The 13,315-nt window shown below is 68.9% G+C and overlaps 4 protein-coding genes across 4 annotated transcripts; 1 reads left to right on the plus strand and 3 right to left on the minus strand.

The window, feature by feature from the left end:
* Positions 1–639: 639 nt before the first annotated feature.
* TMEM216 (transmembrane protein 216) lies at positions 640–1,640 on the minus strand. The gene is made up of 5 exons (XM_059826085.1): positions 1,628–1,640; positions 1,343–1,462; positions 1,143–1,235; positions 778–979; positions 640–655 (listed from the first exon to the last, which is right to left on the minus strand). The coding sequence occupies exons 1-5, from the start codon at positions 1,638–1,640 to the stop codon at positions 640–642; spliced, it is 444 nt and encodes a 147-aa protein (XP_059682068.1).
* Positions 1,641–2,263: 623 nt separating this feature from the next.
* TMEM138 (transmembrane protein 138) lies at positions 2,264–5,165 on the minus strand. The gene is made up of 5 exons (XM_059825911.1): positions 5,148–5,165; positions 3,824–4,059; positions 3,573–3,744; positions 2,507–2,582; positions 2,264–2,403 (listed from the first exon to the last, which is right to left on the minus strand). Exons 2-5 carry the CDS (start codon positions 3,949–3,951, stop codon positions 2,291–2,293), a joined length of 489 nt encoding a protein of 162 aa, XP_059681894.1. The 5' UTR covers positions 3,952–4,059; positions 5,148–5,165; the 3' UTR covers positions 2,264–2,290.
* Positions 5,166–7,118: 1,953 nt separating this feature from the next.
* LOC132318459 (lysosomal membrane ascorbate-dependent ferrireductase CYB561A3) lies at positions 7,119–8,431 on the plus strand. Its single transcript, XM_059825899.1, has 5 exons — positions 7,119–7,333; positions 7,399–7,607; positions 7,677–7,831; positions 8,081–8,237; positions 8,408–8,431. The coding sequence occupies exons 1-5, from the start codon at positions 7,150–7,152 to the stop codon at positions 8,429–8,431; spliced, it is 729 nt and encodes a 242-aa protein (XP_059681882.1). The 5' UTR covers positions 7,119–7,149.
* Positions 8,432–9,756: 1,325 nt separating this feature from the next.
* Positions 9,757–13,226, minus strand: TKFC (triokinase and FMN cyclase). The gene is made up of 15 exons (XM_059825891.1): positions 13,118–13,226; positions 12,854–13,035; positions 12,668–12,746; positions 12,395–12,484; positions 12,230–12,264; positions 12,071–12,155; positions 11,906–11,995; positions 11,703–11,819; positions 11,361–11,480; positions 11,145–11,282; positions 10,583–10,689; positions 10,376–10,479; positions 10,252–10,285; positions 10,046–10,135; positions 9,757–9,909 (listed from the first exon to the last, which is right to left on the minus strand). Exons 1-15 carry the CDS (start codon positions 13,209–13,211, stop codon positions 9,757–9,759), a joined length of 1,518 nt encoding a protein of 505 aa, XP_059681874.1. The 5' UTR covers positions 13,212–13,226.
* Positions 13,227–13,315: the final 89 nt, after the last annotated feature.

Raw genomic sequence — 13,315 nt, forward strand, 5'->3', positions numbered from 1 at the left:
TGTAATAAACTTGATGACGTTGTCAATCTTTTATATGGCGCTGTAGGGCTCTTCTGTCACGTTTCCTCCCTACGATGGTCTTTCAGGTAATGGGTGGGAGGGGTTTAAGGCTGCTGTGCAGGAGGGAAGAGCGGTGCTTGGGGACCTCTGTGCCCGCCGTCCCTGACCCTCATCGTCCTCTGACACTTCTGAGGGGCTCCTGTGCCCCCCAAGCCGGCTCAGGGCAGCGCTGTGGGGCAGCGATGTGGTGCTGGAAGCTCCCGAGCATGTTGTGCCCAGCCCGCTGCCCCAGCGGAAGCCGCATGCCCAGGCACCAGGTAAAAATAAATATTTATTGGAAAATAGTGAATTATTCTGAGAAGGCAGTAGAAAAAAAAAAATAATAATTCTCTGTACCTTGAACTGACCTGCACGTCACAAGCCCTGGGGGCCGCGTCCCGGTGGCAGCGGGTTGGTGCTGCCCGGCAGGTCGCTCGCGCGTGCTGTGGGCGAAGCGGAGAGCGGGTGGGGGGAGTCACCACCCCCCCTGCCCGGGACTGCCTGCTGCTGTGGGCCTGGCCCGGAGCCGGCACTGGGGCTGCTGGCTCCCTGCCGTACCTGTGCCGCTCTGTGCCCGGTCCTTTGGTGTGGCACAGGGCCTCAGTACGCATCCGCGCTGTGAAGGAGGAAAGAGGGGGACGTGTCAGCGCCAAACCGGCCTGGCAGCTCGTCGTGCCGGCTCCTGCGGTGCCCCGGCGTTTACCCAGCTCCCCGCATGGCGTGGACGGGCAGCGGTACCTGGAGAAGGAGGCCAGCGCGAGGACGCCCAGCAGCAGCTCCACGGCGTAGAAGAGCAGGAGGATGGCGTTGAGGATGGCTTCCAGGCGCAGGGCGTAGGTCTGCAGCAGCAGGTAATATGCCGCCATCACGGCCGCCGGGACGGTCAGGGCCAGGCTGATGGAGAGCGGCACCTTCCGCTGGCACAGGTTGCCCTTGGACCCTGTGGGGCACGCGGTTAGGGGGGTGTCCCCCACAGGTCCTGTGGGCCCCCCCAGGACTCTGCAGTGCGGGGATGCGGTCCCCGCTCTGCCCCAGCCGTTCCTGGGGGGACTCCGGAGGCCGGTGTCGCCCCGGGGGATGCCGCCGCTGTCCCCAGCGCTTACCGAAGAAGATGCGGGTGGCCTCAGTGCCGAGGTAGAGGAAGAGCAGCAGCACATCCAGCACCAGGTTGCTGAAGGGGTAGGGCAGCAGCAGCACTGCGGGCACAGCCACCGCCGCCCTCAGGGCCCGCACCCACAGCCTCCCCTGGGCCTCAGGGCGGGGGGCTGCTGCCCTGGGGGGGCGGCCGGGGTGGGGGGCTCACCCTTGTAGGCGAAGATGAAGGCTTCCAGGAGGAAGTAGGTAGCGCTGTACCACCCGTTGAGGAAAAGCAGGACCTGCAGCGGCGCCGAGGAGCGCTGGCGGCCTACGGGCGCAAAGCGGCCTGGGCGGGGGGCGGCAGGGCCCGGCCCCAGCCCCGCTCCCCGCCCCGCTGAACCCCGGGCTCGGTGCAGGCCCCGCTCCGCCTTGGCCTGCTCCCGGTCCTACCCTACGCCCCCCTGCCCCCCCCCGGTCCTGGCCCCGTTACCCACCGCGGCCCCGCACTCACTCCTGGGCGCCATCTTCCATCTCCATGGCAACCGCCGCCGCCCTCGCTGCCGGCAGCGCTGGGCGGGAAGGCGCTCGGCCGCTCTCTCCGCCCTCTCTATGGCTCGGGAGGACTTGGGCCGCTGAGCCGCGGGTTCGAGTCCCGCGCCCGGCCGAGGGGCTGCGGGGCCGGGTGGGCCAAGAGCCCCGGTTGCCCTCCGGTTCTGCCTCCGTTCCTACCGAGGTGGGAGCAGCCCGGTTCTACGGCTGCCAGCACAGCGCTGAGCTGGGGTAAGGCATGGGTAAGGCTGCCGGAATGGCAGCCGCTGTCACCGGGATGAAGGGAAGAGCCGGGGGGGCCGCGGCGCACAGACACCGCTGGAAAACGCAGCTGATTTATTTCTTTACTGTTTACAAAAACACTCGAGTCCCAACAGGGGCTGCGGCACCGGGACGGACCTTCCCGCCGCACAGCCGGGACGCGCCGCGGGCTTCCCGCCGACTCCCGGCACCCGCAGGAGCTGTGCCAGCGCCGGCGGAAGGGCTGGACCCTGGGAGGAAGAGGAGGAAGGTGGCTGAGCCGGAGTTGATCCCAACGAGGTCCGTGAGGCGCAGAGAGGCAGCGGGGGCTGCCGGAAAGCCGAGGGGGAGAGACAGTGGGTCGCCCAGAGCCCGAGGGGAGCCATCAGCCGCGGAACTGCGCAAACTCCTTGCGCAGCCAGAGCGAGTCCTGGTAGAAGAGGGGGTCACCCAGGTGCACCGCCGTCCTCTTGTAGAAGTAACAGTAGAGCACGGCCGCTGTGGGAGGGAGCGGGGTGAGGGCGGGCCCCCACCTTCATACCCACAGGCTCCCCGAAAGGGGCAGGACCCCACCAGGAACGCTGCGACCACGAGCCCTTACCCAGCCGCTGGAAAACAAAAAGGGTCTGCAGGCCTTCGGTCCACACGAAGCGGCTGGAGTCCCGCCAGCGCAGGTTCTGAGACAGACAGACAGACAGGGAGACAGGAATAACCCGTGCCTGAGTTTGGGGGCAGCAGCCCACGCCTCTGGCTCCCTCAGTCCGGTGTGCTGCCGGCCCGGAGGCTGTGCACGGGCCAGGGGCGACACTGCCGGCGGGGGGGAGCAGCCCCCCACCCCAAAGGTTAAGCAGCTCAGGGGATTGAGCCAGTGAGCCGGGACCTATTCTGGCTTCAGACTTCAGATCCTTGCAAATCCCCATCAATCCCCTGCCCGGGCAGCGTGGGCAGCACTGGCACAGCTGCCTGCTTGGCCACCCTGGCACGGGGAGGCCCCCGGCCCAGCTCAAAGCGCTCCCCCTGCCCCAGGGCAGCAGGGTGGGGACGGACCCTTGCCCAGAAGTTGGAAGGGGGGACAAGAGCCCCATGGAGGAGGGTGCCCAGGGGCTGGGGAGGGGGAGTGGGCTGCTCTTTTGGGGGCTGGTGGCTGGGGCAGGGGGCAGGAGGGAGTTTAGATGGGGGACAGAAGGGGAAGATGCTGCCTGGACAGAGCCAGGACCCCTGACAGCCCTCAGCGCCGCTCGATGCTGGCGGGGAGGGGGCTGCCCCCGGGCTCTGAGCACTGGTGTTTGCTGGGGATTAATCCCAGGTAAACCAGGAGCTGCTGTCACGGCCTTCAGCGAGGATTACCCCAGCGTGGGCTTCTGTGCCAGCACAGAGCTGGAGCCGCTGCGCTTCCCCCGGGGAAAGAGGATTTTCCAGCAGGTCACGGCCCTTAGGGAAGGGGCTGGGATGGGGCAGCTCCCTTCCAGCCTGATGCCTACAGGGGGGCATCGTGCAGGGGGACACCGAACTGTCCCTGCGGTGGTAGATCGTGGCCTTCCTCTCCTGGGAGAGGGACTGAAGGGAGCAGGGGGTTGTGGCCAGCAAAGCAAGCAGGCCACGACCCGTGCTGCCTGTGCTGCCTGCCCACGGGAGAAGCCGGCAGCCCGGAGCCCGCCCCAGCCTACCATCACCCAGACGTGGAAGGAGATGCTGAGCGCCAGGTAGGCCGCTGACAGCAGGATGGTCCCCTTGAACTTGTGGAAGAGGAGGTTGACCAGCCCAGCCTGGAAGACGAAGGTGTTGAAGAACATGAGGAAGATGATGATGACGTTGAAGAGAATAGCGATGTCCTGGATGCTGCAGGAGGAGAGAGACGTGGTGAGACCCCAGCCCTCCCGTCCCATCGCATTACCCGCTATGCCTGCCCGGCGCTCACATGAAGAGGACGAGCTGGACGGCGGGGGCCGTGCGGAGCAGCTCCGAGAAGGAATTGACGAAGAGGTCGTAGAAAAGCAGGAGGAACTGCAGGAACAGCACCAGGCTGTAGTTGCTGGTCTGGAGCATCTTCCTTCCCCGGGGGTTGGAGTCCTCAGCCCCAGCATCCCCAGCGGCAAAGCCAGCTCATGGTCCGGAGCTGAGGGGCTCAGCGTCGCCTCTCCCTACAGCCGGGACCTGGAGGGGGGAGCGGAGGTTTCGTTTGGCAGGGTGGGACACGCACACCCCTGCACCTCACAAACCTCCTCTGCCAGGAACCCCAAAGGAAGGTCAAACCAACAGCAGCTCCTGCCGGTTTCTAGCATGCCGATGCAGAGCCGTGCTCTGCCCCTGGTCTGTGGGCTGGGCTCTCATGAATAAGCTGTCTCCCCTCTCTTCTCACCATGCAGTGGGCTCAGATTCGGTCTCGTTCTCCCACCCTCCAGCCTCACCCCTGCCCCGATCTCAGGAAACAGACGGGAAGAAATTCAGGGACGAGGGAGACGTGCTATTCCTGGGGAGCAGCGTCCAGGCAGGTTACTCACCCCTCTCATGCTGGACAAACCCTAAAGTTGCTGCCGGCTCTGTGGGCAGTGCTGAGCAGGCCACGCTATGGGGACAGGTTTGGGCAGGCCGTGTCCCAGCATCGTTCTCCTTCGCCCCACCCCAGGACCGCGCACCCCGCCTGGGGCAGCTGGTCAGAGAGGGGACGAGGACACAGGGAGGGAGCCGGGGCTGTCTGGGGACAGGCGAGGAGGCAGAGCCCTCCTGCCCGCTTCTCCCACCGCTGACAGCCTGGGGACAGCGGCACAGCAACGCCGGGGACGGAGGGACGTGACCCAGAGGGAGGTAAGGTGGTGCTCGGAGGGATGAGGGGTCCAGGAGATCGGGGGAGGCCCCCGTGTCCCGGGGGAGAGTGCTGCGCTGAGGCCTTCCTTCTCTGGAAGGGAGCCACGGGGCTGGACATGGCGGGGAAAGGGGGCACCCCCCGCACCCCCAGGTCCCATGCCACCCCCTTCACACAGCCACCGCGCAGACGTGCGTGTCCCCCGGGTCCCCTCTCGTGTCCCCCTTCCCCCCGACCCCAGTCCCTAAGAGGCCGCAGTGCCACCGGGGCCCCCCCGGGCCCACCCCGCGCAGCCGCCCCGGTAGGCCGCCGTGTCCCCCGCCCCCGGCGGCGCTCCCCCGTCCCCCTCTCCCGCTGCACAGGCAATCTGCGGTGCCCGGGGCTGCGGGTGCCCGTGGTCCCACCCTCCTCCGCACCCCGGGAGCGGCCCAGCGCTGACCTGCGGCCGCCATCTTCCGTCTCCACGGCAACGGCGCAGCCACCGAGGCGGAAGTTGGCGGCTGGAGGGACGGCGGCGGGGGCCGCTCTGGCCGCCGCTCTCGCTGGCCGCGGGGGCCCGGGAGGACTGGGCGGGAGCCACCACCGAGGCGAGCGGCCAGAGCGGCGCCGTCCAACATGGAGGCGCCCGGTGAAGCCGAGGGGGTGGCGGGGCCCGGCGGGCTGCGGGCCGGGCTGAGGTACGGCCCCGAGAGCAGGCCCGGCCTCGCCTCCCCGGGGGCCGGGGGGAGCTGTGGGGCCGGCTCCGTGTTCCCGGGGCCGGGAGCAGCCGCGGGGCCCTGTGCTCCGGGTTCGGGGGAGCCTCGGGGCTGGGCCCCGTGTCCTCAGGCCCGCGGGAGCCGTAGTGCCAGGCCCTGTGTCACCAGGGCTGGGGGAACTGTGGGTCCCCGGCTGTGGCGGAGCCGTGGGGCCCGGCCCCGTGTCCATAGGCTTTGGGGAAGCCGTGGGGCCCGGGCTTTGGGGAAGCCGTGGGGCCCGGGCTTTGGGGAAGCCGTGGGGCCCGGGCTTTGGAGAAGCCGTGGGGCCCGGGCTTTGGAGAAGCCGTGGGGCCCGGGCTTTGGAGAAGCCGTGGGGCCCGGGCTTTGGGGAAGCCGTGGGGCCCGGGCTTTGGGGAAGCCGTGGGGCCCGGGCTTTGGGGAAGCCGTGGGGCCAGGCTTTGGGGAAGCCGTGGGGCCCGGGCTTTGGAGAAGCCGTGGGGCCAGGCTTTGGAGAAGCCGTGGGGCCCGGGCTTTGGAGAAGCCGTGGGGCCAGGCTTTGGAGAAGCCGTGGGGCCCGGGCTTTGGGGAAGCCGTGGGGCCCGGGCTTTGGGGAAGCTGTGGGGCCCGGGCTTTGGGGAAGCTGTGGGGCCAGGCTTTGGGGAAGCCGTGGGGCCCGGGCTTTGGGGAAGCCGTGGGGCCAGGCCGCTGGCCCAGGGTAGCCGTGGGGCCACTAATCGCCGTGGCAAGTGTTGCAAGGTCTCAGAGCAAGTGGGTGATTGAGCTCGTGATCCCCGTGCTGATCCGGCGCCGTGTCCCACCCACCTCCTGCCTCGCAGTCCCGTGGGGCAGCTGATCTAGCGGGGGGACAGGGCGGTCCCCCACCCCGGGAGGAGACATAAATATCTGTTTCTGGAGGCAGATGCAAATCACCAGGCAAATAAGCCAGCCACGCTCCTGCCAGTCGCCTGCCCGAGCCCCGTGGGCAGCACCGAGAGCAGGGCGCTGCCGATCCCACCGCCCAGCCCAGGGTCGTGGGGCTGTTGCCAGCGGGTCCCCCCTGACCCCCGTGGAGCAGGTGGGGTGAGGGCTGGCCCAGAGCGGGCAGGAGGCAGCGGAGGTACTGGGGCTGCCAGGGTCTGGGTCAGGGGGGTACAGGGGTGCCTCCTCGCACCCAGCCGGGGTGAGCCCTGGGCTGTGGGTGCAGTTGGAGGGGTACAAGGTGGTGGTGGGGGGGCGTTGAGAAGGAGTGCAGGTGCCAGTGGGGTTGTGGAAGGGGGACTGGGGGGATGGAGAGTGAGTATGTGTGAGAGGGAGGAGATCAGATCAGTGGGTTCTTTGGGACAATGTAGGGGGGCTGTAGATGCTGGGGAGTATGTGTGTGGGGGGGTCAGGATTACAGGAGACACTTGGAGCCCCTGTGGGGCCCTGGCTGCTGTCCCCTGGGCACAGTGCTAGGGTGCAGCGTGCCAGGGCGGTGCGGTGGGGTGCTGCCCAGGGACCTGGCTCTGCAGGGGCTGGTTTCGCCCTGCCCGTCTCCAGCTGGCCGGCTCCAGCCCTGGCATCCTTCCCTGGCCAAGCAGCAGCTGGGCCAGGGCCCCCCCACCTCAGGGTGCTTGGTTCCCCTTTCAGTCTGGCTCCTCCCTGGGGGTGTCCGCACGCAGGCGAGAGCCGGTGCGCGCAGAAAGCCCCGGCGGAGGCTGAGCAGGCACCTCGCTGTTCCCCAGGCACCTCCATCCCGTCGCAGAAATGCTCGATCTGCCCTTCCTGCCTTTCTGCATCCTCCTGGGCGGCCTGGGCTTCGTGTGCGTGGCCTTCGTGAGCGCCTGGTGCCAGTACTGGCGCGGTGGCTTCGCCTTGGATGGCAGCGCCCAGACGTTCAACTGGCACCCGGTGCTGATGGTGACGGGCATGGTGGTGCTGTACGGCGCAGGTGAGTGGCGCGTGCGGGGCGGCGCAGCCCCGGCACGGCTCCTGCCTGACCCTCTCATCCAACAGCGGCCCTGGTGTACCGCCTGCCCCCCGCCTGGCGCGGCCCCAAGCTCCCCTGGAAGGTGCTGCACGGCACCCTGGCCCTGGCAGCCTTCGTCCTGGCCGTGCTGGGGCTGGCGGCTGTCTTTCGCTTCCACAATGCCTACGGGACGCCCAACATGTACTCGCTGCACAGCTGGCTGGGGCTGGCCACCGTGCTGCTCTTCTCCTGCCAGGTGGGTGCTGTCCCGGCCCCCCGCGCCCCAGCACCCTGTGCCCCTCGCCCTCACCTCCCCTTCCCACAGTGGCTGGCCGGCTTCAGCGCCTTCCTGCTGCCTTGGGCTCCTGCCTGGCTCCGTGCCCTCTACAAGCCCGTCCACGTCTTCTTCGGCTCTGCCGTCCTCATGCTGTCCATGGCCTCGTGCGTGTCGGGCATCAACGAGAAGCTCTTCTTCAGCCTGTGAGCATCGCGGCGGGCATGGGGAGAGCCCTTGCAGGGAGGGAGGCTCGGGACAGGGGGGTTTGGGCTGTTTGTTGTCTTTTGGTGCCCAAAGTTGGCATCGAGTGAAACCGAGCACGGGGCGGTGAAGGGAAGTGAGCAATTCCCCCCCTCAGGTGCATGGTTAACCTGCACAGCTCCCTGCTGCAGGGTGGGTACGGGGGAGGGCTGAGCACATCCAGGAAAGCTCTCGGCCCCTCTTCTCCCAAGGAAGAACGGGACGACAGAGTACAAGCGCCTGCCCGCCGAGGCTGTCTTTGCCAACACGCTGGGGCTCCTGATCCTCCTCTTTGGGGTGCTGGTGCTGGGTGCCCTGGCCAGGCCGAGCTGGAAGCGCCCCGACGCCGACACCTCGGACTCTTGCCAGGTACTAGCTCCGCTGCGGGGGCCCGCCAGGTCACAGGGTGGCTTTGGGGAGCCGAGCTGGGGGACCTGCCTCCCACCACAGCCCCGGGTGTCCCCTCCCCAGGGTGGAGAGGGCTGGGGGGGCCGGGCAGGTGGGTGCAGGCACCGAGCTGACCCACGCTCTCCCCACAGCCCCTGCTCACCGCCGAGCGCTGATGCCGGCGCAGCAGCCGAGGTTTCCTCCTGCCCTCCCGGGGCTACCAGCCCCGAGCGCTCCGACCCCGTCGCTCCCCTGCCTGCTCTGCCAGCACCGCTCTTGGCCTGTTGCCTTGGCCTCACCGGGGGCTCCCGCTGCCTGCGCCTGACGCTCATCCGCCTGCGGGAGGAACAGGCTCAGCTCCCTTACGGCAGAGATGTTGCTGCGGTGCGGATATCTCTTTGCCTCCTTTGTGGCTTGGCGTTGGCCTCCTGCCTGCCGTAGCGTGATGCTCCTGCCTGCGTCCTCATGCCTCCACGTGCCAGCTCCTGCTGGGTCCAGCTGGCCTCTCATGCCTGGACTGTGGTCCGTGCCAAGCCTGCTGGCCTCCCGGGGCCCCGCAGTGCCATCCCACAACGCAGTGGCCGGAGCTGTCGGAGCCACGTCTGGTCAGAAGCCACTGGCGGAGTACCCCTGTGCCTGGCAGCGCTGCCACAATCCGCCCCGGGACCATCTCCTGCGCGGGGGGCCCAGCTCGATGGGGATGGAAGGGACCCTCACGCTGTGCCTTGCCCTGCATCGGGCTGCCTGTGCCTCTCCCTCTGCCCTGCGGGTGGCGGGACCATCCCAGCAGCCTCCTTGGGCCCTCGTGGACACATAATAAATCGTTGGCTTCTGCAGCGCTCCTGTGCCCGCATCCTTGGGGACAAGGGGGGCCCCAGGAGCCAGGGTGGGAGAGGCGGGGGCCCAGGGAGCAGATCCTGGTGCTGGCCGAGCCCAGTCGTGCTGCCTGGGGGCTGTGTCCCCTCTGAGAGCCTGGCTTCTCCTCGCTGGCTCCTACCCTCCCCTCTGCCGCTGGTAGCTGGAGCTACCCTGGCAGCCTGGGCTCACGCCAGCCGGTCCCCCTGCTCACCCCAGGCCCTCGCCCCAGCTTGGGGCCACCCTGTGCAGGCTCTGCTCTGTCCCCTTGGTTCTTCTTTGTCCCTTTCCCGGGGTCTCCTTCAGGCCCTGTGCCTGGGGCCATGTGAGCCCTGTGGTTTCCCTTCTCAGCACCCGTCGGGGAGGGCTCGTCGCCGGCCCAGCAGCTTCCTTCCTCCCCTGCAGTCACGCTCACGCTGGAGCACAGGACCGGCTGCTCCTGTCCCCCTTCGCGTGGAGACGTGTCCTGGAGAGGAGCCGGCTGCATCCCCGCCAGCCCCAATCCCCATCGTCCCATCCCTCTCATGGGGAGGGATGCTCTGGGCCAAGTTAGGGGGGACCACAAAGGTTTATTGGGGGTATGTGGGGCGTGCTGCTAAGTCCCCTGTCACCGCTGGAGCCCCAGGGCTGGTGGGGAGGCGACCCCTCAGCTCTGCAGCCCCTCCAGCACAGCCCGCAGCACGGCCGCCACCGCCACCGCTCCCGGGTCGGGCTGCAGCAGCTGGGCCGAGCTGATGTAGCTGGCCCTGCCCGCCCCGGCCTCCATGTGCCTGGTGGCCTCCGCCGCAGCCTCCGCGCTCTGCCGGGGAAAAACGGGGTGTGCTCAGGCTGCAGCCGGGACAGCCCAGCGCGGTGATTCCCACCCCATCCCCTGCCAGCCTGGCTTTGGGCTGCCCGCTCTGGGCTCTGCCTGCCGGGCTCCCCCTGCCCCGTACCTGCACGGCAGCTGCCAGCACCGGCAGCAGGTCGGCACCGGGGCTGCGCAGGGCATGCAGAGCCTGCGCCGCAGCACACAGCGAGTCCAGCTGGGAGAGACGGGGAAGGGGGCTGAGAGCCAGGGCCGCGGCCAGCCCGGCAGCCCCCGTGGCTCGCAGGCACTGGGGTGGCTCTGCCCCACGTCCCCCAGGATGCCAGCACTCACCATCGTCCTGTCCCCCGGCGCAGCTCCTCCGTACCTGCGTGGGGTGCAGGGAGGTGTCAGGGTCCTGCAGAGGGATGGGGGGTCCCGTGGAGGGCCCAGGGGTCCCGCAGTCTGCGGCACTCACCGCTGCATGGCTTCGATGCCGGCGTCCATGGCGTCAGCCCACGTTGGGAGGTCGTTGCAGTTGAGCAGGGGCCGGGCGGCCGCCGTCAGGAAGAGCCCATAGAGCTGCCAGGACACCGTCCCCGTCACCGCCCGCGGTGGTGGCAGAGCCAGGGTCACACGAGGTGACAAGCCAGACCCACACCCCCTCCTCTCGCCCCGCACTCACCACACCGGAGGAGCCACCCATCTTCTCCAGCAGCAGGTCAGCCAGGGCGGAGAGGAGCTGGGCTGGGGCTGCTGGTGGGGGCCGGGCACGCACCCACTCCTGGATGGCTGCAGGGACGGAGGCAAGAATGGGCTGGGGTGCTTCCCTCGGCTGACCCATGGGGCCCTGGGGACCCCCACCTGCCCTGGGGGCAGCCAGAGACCCCTAAGTGCCCCAGGGGCACCTGGGGATCTCTGTCCCTTGGGGACAAGCAGAGACCTCCCCCCCATGCCTTGAGGCAGCTGCCACTGGGGTGGCAGAGGTGTTTCGGGGTCCTGATTCCCGGGATGTGGGGACCCTGTCCTCCAGAAGGGACGGCTGTGGGGGACCTTGTACCCCAGGGAGGGGCAGCTCGGGGGCAGATCTTGCTCCCCAGCTGGAGAGAACAGCTCAGGGTTCCCCATTCCCCGAGAAGGAATGTCCCAGGGAAGACCCCACTCCTGGGAGGGGAAGGCTGGGGTACCCTCTCCCCACAAGTCCCCTGCCGATGGCCCCCGGCATTCCACAGGCTGCCAGCACCCACCTCGGGCAGCCCGGGCGTGCGTGTAGCCGCAGTCCCCGTCGCCCGCCGCACGGTCCAGCTCATTGAGCTTGTCCTGCATGTCGAGAAGGGTGCTGCACACCCGCTCCAGGACCAGCTGCACCCGCACTGCGTCAGGCCCTGCGGGGAGGAGACGTCACCCCTGCATGGGGAGGTGACAGTTCCCAGGGGACACCAGCTCCCTGGGGCTGCCTGTACCTGTGCTGGTCTCATGCTGCGCAGTCCCTGGTCCCTCCTTCGGTGCCGGCATCTCCTGTCTCTGGCTCGTCGCAGGCGCCGCGGCCAGGTTGGGCCAAGCCATGGCCGTGGTCTTGGCATCTGGAGTAGCAGGAGGTGAGAGAGGCGAGTGCCGGCTCAGCAGAACCCTACCGAATCCTTGCCAAAATATCTGGCAGCGCTGCCTGCGCAGGCAGCCAGGCATCCAGCTCCAGGGCACCTCGGGACACCTCGCTGACCCGGTGTGCTGGCCGTCCCGTCACCCAGTGCCTGGGGACCCCCACGCCCCCGTCCCGCGCCGCATCCCCGCCGGCGGGCACTCACCGATCAGCCCCACGAGCTCCTCGTCCACCAGCATGAGGGTGAGGGAGACCCCAGCCATCTCCAGCGCCGTCATGAAGGAGCCCACCAAAGCCCGGGCAATGTGGATGCCTCGGCTCTCTGCAGGCATGGGGAGGGGTGGTCTGTGAGTGAGGGGGGGTTGCAGGAAGGGTCCCCAGGAGCCCCAAGAACCCCCCTGCACTCACCCAGGCGGCGCACGGCCGCGCCAGCCACGATGCTCAGCTCCAGGCAGGACAGCCCGCCCAGGTTGTTCACCACCAGCACCACGGAGGCTCCTGCAGCGTAGAGGGCAGAATGAGACCCCTGCCCAGGGGGTGCGGGGGGGGCCACAGAGGGCCAGGGGGGCTCACCAGGGCTCAGGGGCAGGTGGGAGGCATTGGAGGGGTCTGTCATGTGTGCCAGCATTGTCTCCACCGCCTCGTCAGCCGGCAGCACCTGGGGGACACATGGGGGCTGTGAGGGCAGAGGCGGGGGGGCGTGGGGAGGGGGGACAGCGGGGCCCCACTCACCTTCATCCTGCGCACGCCCGCCTCGCCGTGGATCCCTGTGGAAAAGGGGCGGCATCACCCCACGCTGCGGGCACCTCCCGCGCTGGGCGATGGCTGCCCCATGGGAGACCGGGGACATTCAGCCCCCGCTGGGGCACGGGGGGGACACGGGGGCGGCTCCCTCACCCAGGCCCAGCTCCATCTCGTCGTCAGCCAGCTGGAAGGTGGGCTTGGACCCTGGGACGCTGCAGGGGGACAGGCTGAGACCCAGGGTACCTGCGCGGGGAGAGAAGATGGGGTTAAGCCTGGGGGGATTTGGGGCTGGTGCGGGGCATGGGGGGGGCTCTGATTTACCCCGGGGCTGTGAACTGCCAGGAGGGATGGGGGAGCGGGGCTGGGGGACGAGGCACAGCACCCCCGGGGGTCCCCACAAGGCAGCAAGAGGTCCCACATGCGTACCCATAGCTTTGGCAGCCGCCGACACCCTCTCGACGATCTCATTCAAGCTCGCCCCCGCCTCAGCCAGGGCCCCCGCCACCTGCGAAGGGCAGCAGTGGGTGAGGGACCACCGGGCCCCCTCCCCCAAAATCCCCCATCCCCGCAGGGTTGCAGTGGGTCCCTGGGCACCAGCGGCACCCTACGGACCTTGTGTATGAGGACGGTGCCGCACAGCCCGCGGCGCCCGGCTTTCTTCGGGGCGGCGAAGGCGCTGTCGTCCCCCACCACCACCATCTGCACATCGGCCCCTTCCGCCCGCGCCCGCTCCAGCGCCAGCCCGAAGTTGAGCCGGTCCCCGGTGTAGTTCTTCACGATCAGGAGGGTCCCGGCTGCGGGGGATGGCAAGACAGGGGGTGAAGCCATGGCAGGGGGGGGTGAAGCCCCGACCCACGCCCCGCCGTGCCACCCTACCTGCGCCAGCCTGCGTCACCGCCCGGATGGCCGCCAAGATGCTGCCCACGGCCGGAGAGGTGAAGACGGCGCCGGCCACCACGCCGGTCAGCATGCCCTTCCCGACGTACCCTACGGAGCAGGACGGGGTGCTCAGGGCTGTGCTGGGGGCAGCCGGCTCACGGCGGCAGCAGTGGGGGGCTCACCTGCGTGGGCAGG

The sequence above is a fragment of the Gavia stellata genome, chromosome 17 (assembly GCF_030936135.1).
Source record: "Gavia stellata isolate bGavSte3 chromosome 17, bGavSte3.hap2, whole genome shotgun sequence".
In the NCBI taxonomy this organism is placed as follows: domain Eukaryota; kingdom Metazoa; phylum Chordata; class Aves; order Gaviiformes; family Gaviidae; genus Gavia; species Gavia stellata.

Excerpts from the sequence above, each read along its gene's own strand:
- TKFC (XM_059825891.1), bottom strand. The coding sequence starts at position 13,211 with ATGCTGACCGGCGTGGTGGCCGGCGCCGTCTTCACCTCTCCGGCCGTG. Across the intron at positions 12,265-12,394 it reads CGAGATGGAGCTGGGCCTGG|GGATCCACGGCGAGGCGGGC; the intron begins GTGAGGGAGCCG and ends CCTTTTCCACAG. Across the intron at positions 11,481-11,702 it reads GGAGCTCGTGGGGCTGATCG|ATGCCAAGACCACGGCCATG; the intron begins GTGAGTGCCCGC and ends CTGCTACTCCAG.
- TMEM138 (XM_059825911.1), bottom strand. The coding sequence starts at position 3,951 with ATGCTCCAGACCAGCAACTACAGCCTGGTGCTGTTCCTGCAGTTCCTC. Across the intron at positions 2,583-3,572 it reads CCTTCCACGTCTGGGTGATG|AACCTGCGCTGGCGGGACTC; the intron begins GTAGGCTGGGGC and ends TGTCTGTCTCAG. Across the intron at positions 2,404-2,506 it reads TTTTGTTTTCCAGCGGCTGG|CGGCCGTGCTCTACTGTTAC; the intron begins GTAAGGGCTCGT and ends TCCCTCCCACAG.
- TMEM216 (XM_059826085.1), bottom strand. Across the intron at positions 1,236-1,342 it reads CTTCATCTTCGCCTACAAGG|TGCTGCTGCTGCCCTACCCC; the intron begins GTGAGCCCCCCA and ends CTGTGCCCGCAG. Across the intron at positions 980-1,142 it reads GGCCACCCGCATCTTCTTCG|GGTCCAAGGGCAACCTGTGC; the intron begins GTAAGCGCTGGG and ends CGTGCCCCACAG.
- LOC132318459 (XM_059825899.1), top strand. The coding sequence starts at position 7,150 with ATGCTCGATCTGCCCTTCCTGCCTTTCTGCATCCTCCTGGGCGGCCTG. Across the intron at positions 7,334-7,398 it reads GGTGGTGCTGTACGGCGCAG|CGGCCCTGGTGTACCGCCTG; the intron begins GTGAGTGGCGCG and ends CTCATCCAACAG. Across the intron at positions 8,238-8,407 it reads ACACCTCGGACTCTTGCCAG|CCCCTGCTCACCGCCGAGCG; the intron begins GTACTAGCTCCG and ends CTCTCCCCACAG.